Source organism: Acanthisitta chloris, unplaced genomic scaffold (genome assembly GCF_000695815.1).
Source record: "Acanthisitta chloris isolate BGI_N310 unplaced genomic scaffold, ASM69581v1 scaffold7712, whole genome shotgun sequence".
NCBI lineage: Eukaryota > Metazoa > Chordata > Aves > Passeriformes > Acanthisittidae > Acanthisitta > Acanthisitta chloris.
The window spans coordinates 1-8,113 of record NW_008658741.1 but is presented as its reverse complement, the minus strand read 5'-3'; the positions used below and the strand labels follow the sequence as shown (position 1 = coordinate 8,113).

Here is an 8,113-nt window from a genome sequence, read left to right as displayed (position 1 = left end):
TCTAGTGTATTTTGATAAAATATGTTTGAAATACTTTCAAACCAAGCCCTTAATCCCTGGAAAGTGACAAATCGTTAATTTATTATTTATTATTTTATTTATTCTTATTTTAGAGACTGAAACTTGAATCACATCTTTAAAGTAATGACAGCAAAAGATAAAGGCTAAGGTCACACTGAAGTTAATGTCTGTACAGCTTCATACAACTAAGGGGAGACAGCACAAAAACACATGCTTCTGTTTCCCTTCAAATACCTGATAGTCACTAGTGAAAGCTTTATATGCTGTTGCAAGAGGTCTCACAGTAGGGAACCTTGTAGTATTGTTTGCAGGTTGTACTGCTGTGCCAATGGATTTTGCAGGTGGAGTGAAAACCAAAGACATTGAGGGTGTAGAGCTTCTTTCATAGTTTTCCATCACACTCTTAAAAAGAAGGTTAATATAATGTAAACAAGTACGAAAAAGCAGTATTCCAACCTTTATTCTCTGCAATTACCTACTATCTAGAATTGTTTGATATAATATATTTGAACCTCAAAGTAAGCAAAGATCACAGGTAAATGGCCTGTCAGACCAGAGCACACAGGTACAGATCAAGCATTTTCCTCACTCCAATCATATACATGTTGGATTATGCCACAGCAAAGCAGTGGAAGCTTGGAATCCGTTCACTGCATGTACTAAATATCAGTCAAGTTTGAAACAGTGTAGAGACAATTGCACAACTTGCAACAAACCTCAAGCAGTAACTTGTTTCAGGCCCAGTTGAACTGGGTAGCAAAACATCTTCTTTCTAAATACTTCTAAAATATTTAACCTGTTCCACACAGGACAGCCTCCAAGCCTTTACCAACTGCTCAGATTCAGCTTGCCAAGGAGTTTTGCTCAGTCCAAGTTAACAGTTATGGGTTTGTTTATTGATACTTGAAAGTAGGCACTATCCACAAATGACAAAGAGAGTTCAAAAGAAACAAAGATCAGATGTCTGGCAACAAAATGTCATTACTTCTAAAGCTTCAGCTTATAGGCAATTCAGTCACTGATACAAACTGGACACCAAAATACTGAATAAGGCAACGATAGACTGCCAGCAGAAGCCCAAAGGAAAGGAGCACTGAAGTGCTTTCATTTCTGAATTTTAATCAGTATAAGACATGTTTCAAACTGCTAAAAACTGCAGTAATTGCAAGCTCAATTTCTAGGGTTGCCTTCTCAGAATGGAAAGCTTAGATTGCTCTGCACCATCACTTATCCTTAGAAACCAAGAAAATCATCTGTGAACTTTAGGAAGATGACAGTCATTTGCTTAAGCCAGTGTACAGTACCCAATGCAAAGTGCTGCAAGAATTAATGGTCAGGGCATTGGCAATGCCTAGAAACTAGAAACTAATGGCTCATGGTAACATTAAGACCACAAGACAGCCATGCCTGCCCCAACCACTACTTAGAGAAGGTGACATGTTTTTCTTGGGGCAGGTGGGAGAATGGGATCAGGACTGTCTTGCTAACATATTTTCAGACCAATGCACTAAGACTCAAAAGCCATAAGCACATAAATAGTCACAGAGGGACAATCAGGAAGAGTAACAGTCTCAATCTGCCATCATGTATCTATTGCAGTCCCTAAACACCACAAATTCCAGTTTTGAGAACAAATTTCCAGTAATTGAGAAACTTATCTCAATTGTCTCTTATGTTATGACTTCACTTCATTACCTTGTACAGCAATACAATTCTGTGCATTTTAACTTTCAAAGAGCACAGAGATTGCCCATAACTTCTCAGCATTTTTTTTGACAATTACTTAAGGAAAGACTCATGTAATGTGTAACAGACTATACTGATATAGCTGAACTACCTACGCTCAGCAGTTCAAAAAGAAAAACATGAACGAGGTCAGGAAAAATGAAATGGAAGAGCAAAAGTAAAGTGCTTTAGATTTAACTAAAAGCAGCTCTAAACTTACTTTGTCTATACAGGGCTTGACACCAATCATGATAGATTCACCAAATACTCTTCCATCTTTGCTTAAGGCTTTCCGGGCTTGAAGCTTAGACTGGTATCGTATATGCATCCAGTTCCCTGTGTTGGACATCTGCATGAGATGAAGTGAAAACTGTGAAATACAGCTTTTTAAATACAGAAGTCAGAATGCTTTCAGAAATAAGCCTCAAACTAAGACATACCACATGCTTTAATATGTTTCCATACTGAGCGAACTGTAGAAGAATATAGGAAGCTGATGCTTGAGGAAATCTGAAAGACAGAAAAAAAATACTCAAAAAATTAAGAGCAGCTTAAGAATTCAGGTGCTAAAATGCAACCCTATGAAGGGTGTTAGAAATCCAAAAGAGACCAGTGTAATGCCGTTTCACAAGCAGTGACTTGAGGAATACGACACCTCAATGTCAGAATGGTGCCTCTCCAACTTGAAAAAACCCAACATGTAGCTTAAATTAAAGTGGCTCACTAAAATCTATGTGTTTGCTTGCTGGAGCCATGGCTGTATTTTCTGCACAGCTACAAATGCCAAACAGCAATGCCCAAGTATTTCTTTCCATGTTGTAAAGACTTGACCCAGGTTTTTCTAATACTCTGGAAATCAACTTACCCAAATACAGTCACCCATGTGTCATCGAGTTGATCTTCTGAAGTAAGTGAATCACCTTGAGTATAAAAAGGATCTAGCTGAGCAGGAGACAGAGTAGTCTTCCCAGGCTGCCCAATACTTGCAGGACTGAACACATTCGAAGCTGTTAAATTGAAATGGCATTGTTTGATACATTTCTTTTGCAAAACAGAACTTAAGAGTAAAAGTAATAAAAGAATAAATTCAGTATCGAGCATTTCACTTGTATATGGAAGAGTTTGATGGAGATTTACTTGCAGAGACAAAGAGCAAGTCAATCCAAACTTCACATCTGCAAGAATGCAAGTAACTTTTATGACTAGCAACTTAGCTCTCTCCTTGCCTTCTAAACACCAGCAGCTTAACACAGGTGCCAAAAGGAACAGGTCAGCAGAATTAAGCTTAGCAAGAAGCCACGTGATACATACATAAGATAGGAAATTCATACACAAGATAGGATTCATACCCAAGAGAGGAAAACTTCTGAAGATGGAAGGCAACCCATCAACCTCAACTGCTACACTCAAGTACAGTCACCTCTGCTCAGGTCAACAACACATTTGGCACACGGAATAAGCTGACTGAAATTCACTCAGTCTCAGAATGGGTAATTATTTCCTAGTCATATCCATATCCTTTTGATAAGCTAATAAATACACAACTCCTTTGAAAACTAGCAAGGAGTAGATGTAGCTTGAACAGTGACGATTTTTCAGTATTAAGGAAAGCAGTAAGAAAGTAAATTATAGCTTTTGACAGAATGTTTACCTGTTCCTGGAGTTGATGGTGGAATTCCAACCGATGGACTCTGTACCAAAGAGAAGCTGGCCTGCATTAAGATACAGAAAGTAACAAATCATTCTGATAGGTACACTGCTCAGATCAAAAGAGATCATTCTCAGGGAATTTAAGCATCAGGTTACTCCTGACTTTTAAGAGTAAGAACAGAACATTTACCCGTATATTTAATACAAGGCTATTAAGAGCTATTAATGAATAGTTATTTGACAACTTATTTGACATATCTTTGAGCATCAATATTCAGAAACCTTGTAGTTAACTTTTTCAAAATAGTCATCTCACTGTTGCTGCAGTATAATAATTCACACATTCAGGTGCATCCTGATGGGAAGGACATCAGTATCCTAACTTACCAGCACTGAATTTTCACTGCCTAAATGGCTTAGAAATCATGGGAGCATAACCCTCCACTTGTATCCCTCATTACTAGACTTACTTTCCTGCTCAACTATTTAGTGCAACTGCACTGAAGGAAAGTATACTTCCAAGTTTTATCTGCTGGCAGTTACTTTCTTTTCAACATAGGATTTCAAGTTCCATTCTAGTCTATTTTAGACTCGTGGCATTTCTTAGCTACAGGACCAAACAAGCTGGAGTCCCTGTAGACCTAGCAACATGTGTGATAGCTGCTCAGTTGGTTTTTTTGTGTAATACCCAATCCTTTAAGCCACTGTTGGATTTTGTCTTTCACAGAGAACCTCAGCTTTCAGAATAAGCTTTTCAGAAGGCAACACTCAACAGGAAGACAGCTCATCCAGTGAAAGGCCTCCTCCTTGCATGAGAAGGATCAGGTTCAGTTAAGTAATGAAGCTTATTATAAAATCACCTCGTAGAAGTTTTTTAGTGTTCCTCTTTCAAAATTAACCCCACCTCCCTACCCAAATTTTGATTCGATACTTTACTCAGAGAAAAAAATTCCTTCTATTTCACTAAGTGCCTCTATTGCCCATTAGAAGATAATCATAGAAACATAGAATTGTTTAGGTTGGAAAAGGCCTCTAAGATCAAGTCCAACTGTTAACCCAGCACTGCTATCTTTACCACTAAACCATGTTCCCACATGCCACATCCACACATTTTTTTGAACACTTCCAGGGATGGCGATTCCAACACTTCCCTGGGCAGTCTGTTCTAACAGCTGACCACACTTTGAGTGAAGAATTTTCCCCTAATATCTAATCTAAACCTCCACTGGCACAACCTGAGGCCATTGCCTCCTGTCCTATCATTTGCTACCTGAGAGAAGAGACAGATCCCCACCTGGCTACAACCTCCTGTCAGGCAGTCAAATGGCCCTTCTGGCCATCAGCAGCCCAATAAATTGACAAGAAAGTGAAAAGCTGCAACAAGTCTGAATTTGTATATACAGAGCATCACAGAGGCAAATTTCTATTTTTCATTCTCTACTGTACTGCAAACTAGTAATAACAGTTAGCTTCATGACTGCAGTTCTCATTCAGACTGCACAGGAGCAGGCCTACCCAACACCCAGACGAAGCCACAGCACACACACTCTGAAGGCTCATTTTGCTACAGCAGTTTATATCCCCCAAGTTAAGAATTCCCTGAGGCAGTAAGCTGCCGCATATCTTCTAACAACAGGCCAGTACCAAAGGCACTTACTTGTCTTCTTGAGGTCAGAGGTGTTGATCCCAGCCCAGGACTAGATAACTCATCATATATGCTTTTAACTGGTGGAGCACCACTTTTATCTTTAGGCGTAGGGACTACTGGTTGTGGGTGAGACCCTCCTGCAATCCAAATGAACAAAGGAAGAGCATGACAAAACTTGTCGTTTTACTCCACTGCTATTTGTTCTTCAATAACTTCACTAGTCAGTTCAGCCATGAGAGACTGTTGGTTGTTTCACTGGGGGTTTGCAAGACCATCTGTCCTACCAAACTGTTCAGGTTTGAATGTCCTACATAACAGTCTCACATGTGTGCCAAACTGCATTCTTACAGAAGTACAATCTAAAACTTTTAGACCTCTTATTAATCCATTATGTGCACTGTTTTTCTCAAGATCTGAGCATAGCTGATCTTCCTATTTTAAGGCAGGTTAGCAGTGTATTTTAATGGTTTCAGAGATATACTTGCCTGCAGCAGAGATGCAAAACCAAGACTTTTAAGACTTGAGACATTCTACATGCTAAAGAACCACACCAAAACACACACAGACATTGCACATGCTGTCACATTCCCACTCTCCAAATTTCTTGGCTTCCCATCTAATTTCACATTCGATAAAAATGTAAGCTCTTGAGAGCAGAGACTAGTTTGCACTTAGGATGAAATTAAGCCGGTTCTTCTCCCATTTTGTAAACTTTGGCACTTTCAGTAAAACAGAGAATTAAAGTGCCTGAAAGAACTTGACTTACCTCTGAACACTTTGTGTGGATTTACCCCCCAGGGAGACAAAAAAAAAACCAAATAAAGAAACCAACAACAAAAATTGTTTCTCATAACAATTTTTCACTTGCAAACCATTTGGAAACTAAGCTTTTCCAAAGTACATTTCATTCCTAAATTCTGAGCTTCAAGATTCCACTCTGAACTAACACATACAAGAACTGCAACTGTTCTATGCAGTAACTGTGCATTATGTAACACACTCTCCCATCCAGGTTTTCAGTTTAAGGGATGTACTAAATCATAGAATTTTAGGAGTTGGAATAGACCTTACAGATCATGTAGTGCCAACCCCCTGCCCTGCCCAGGGACACCTCCCGACTACACCTCATCCAGCCTGGCCTGGAACACTGCCAGGGCACCAGCATCTCATGTGGAAAGGACCCCCCACCCAGCCCTCAGCACTCCACTCACTTTGGAAAGCCTGTGCTAGTGTCTTAGGGCATCCTCCTGTTCTAAAATTGGTACTTTGAGACTGCAGCAAACCCTTTCAAAACCAATTAGGTGAAATTCACAGGATTACTTTCAAATTTCATAAATATTTTTTCCTGAGAGGGTTGTACTTGATGGGCACAGGGAAGGCAGACAAGCAAGAAGTAGGAGACCAAGAGACCACTCATCAGAACATCTTAAGATGGAAGAGACCCAGAAGGATCATCAATTTCAATCTTCCTTGATATTCAAAGAACAGAATATCTACAATTATCTTGCAGCACTTTAATCCTCAATTTCTCCTTCAAAATCTTTACCACATTAGCACCATCAGATATTAAATTATGCCAGCTGATTTAGTACAAAAGCCATGATCATCCATGACATATTAACTACTCACTTATACTTCCCAGAGAAGAAAACAGACATAATACTAACATCTTAAAACCATAGGAAAACACTTTTCCTAGTCTGATCAATTAGGTGGTTGAAAAGAAATTACTATCTACAGCTAGGAAAATTCACTACTCCTGCCCAATTACAGCAGACATCAACACTCTTAACTACAACCACATGATACTAATTAAGCACCATTTCTTGTTTTTTTCTCCAGACAGTTTTTATAAGTCTGATAAACTGTGACTTTTTAGAATTCCTTGCAAAGAAATCAGCAGTTTGCACAAGCTGCATTTTGTCTGCCAGTAAACATCTTTGTTTTAAATATAGAGAAAACATTGATGGCTGTATGTGCAACTGGCTCATAAACAGTTGTATAAATCAATTTTGTATTAGGAGAGGTTCATATTTCCTTCCCTGTAAAAACCTGTCCTGGTATTAACACAGCCATGCTTAAAACATTTATTAAACTTAAGTCTACTTTGAAGAATTTAGCCAAACTCTATAGAATACACTTGAGTTCACCACTTATTCAATCAGTGCAATTCGTTGATAGCAAGCTCCAAAACGACAAGGATTCAAGTCTGCAACAGTTATGCAGAACAATGAGACGAATCTATTTTCTGCTTTCAGGACAATTTTTTCAGCCTACAATGAATTCTGACCTGGAAGTAGTGGAGACCTCGTTTCCATTACTCCAGCTGAAGGGCCGCATAGAGCACGTGGCTGTGGAGTCACTGGGGCAGGTAAGTCACCCATCAAAAACCCAGGGAGAAACTGAGCACCAGCTCCTTGTTTTGGAGATGTCGGGGAGCCAAGAGTCATTGGCTCAGCTCCTGTGGCAACGAAAACAAAATGTAAAAACATGAAAAAGGCAAGCCATCTACCATTCTAGCAGTTCTATTAAAGCAATGGAACATGAGATACAGTGATTAAGGTGAGAAAACCCAAGAATCATTAGGGTTGGAAGGGATCTCTGGAGTTCACCCAGTCCAACCCCCATGTCAAGGCAGAGTTATCTAGAGCAGGTGACACACAAACATGACCAGGTGGGTTTGGAATGTCTCCGGACAGGGAGACTCTACAGCCTCCCTGGGCAGCTGCTCCAGTGCTCTGACCCCCTCAACGTACACAAGTTCTTCCTCATGTTGAGGTGGAACTTCTGGTGTTATAGTTCACGGCCCTTAGGCCTCATCCTGTCACTGGACACCACTGAAATGAGCCTGGCACTGTCCTCTTGGCACCCACCTTTGAGACATTTCTATGCACTGATGAGCTCAAAGAGATTTCTAATAATTAATTTTACAAGAGAGCCAGCTTCATCACAACCTTGCATTTTTTGCAACTACAAGAACTGCCAAGCTGACGGTTTGCTCTTAAAACCCATGGCTTTGGTTACGGCTGGACTCCTGGATTTTCACAGAATCAACTGGGTTGGAAAAGA

At 39.8% G+C, this 8,113-nt stretch overlaps 1 protein-coding gene across 1 annotated transcript in view; it reads right to left on the bottom strand.

Moving 5' to 3' along the window:
• The window catches only part of NUP35 (nucleoporin 35kDa), a 7,863-nt gene extending 358 nt beyond the window's left edge, over positions 1 to 7,505 (bottom strand). Inside the window, exons 1-7 of the mRNA XM_009085204.1 lie at positions 7,335 to 7,505; positions 5,054 to 5,181; positions 3,398 to 3,458; positions 2,612 to 2,753; positions 2,187 to 2,256; positions 1,967 to 2,095; positions 256 to 423 (exon numbers count right to left, since the gene is read on the bottom strand). Coding sequence (XP_009083452.1) covers positions 256 to 423; positions 1,967 to 2,095; positions 2,187 to 2,256; positions 2,612 to 2,753; positions 3,398 to 3,458; positions 5,054 to 5,181; positions 7,335 to 7,494 — 858 coding nt within the window. The 5' untranslated portion in view covers positions 7,495 to 7,505. The remainder of the gene's footprint in view (positions 1 to 255; positions 424 to 1,966; positions 2,096 to 2,186; positions 2,257 to 2,611; positions 2,754 to 3,397; positions 3,459 to 5,053; positions 5,182 to 7,334) is intronic.
• Positions 7,506 to 8,113: the final 608 nt, after the last annotated feature.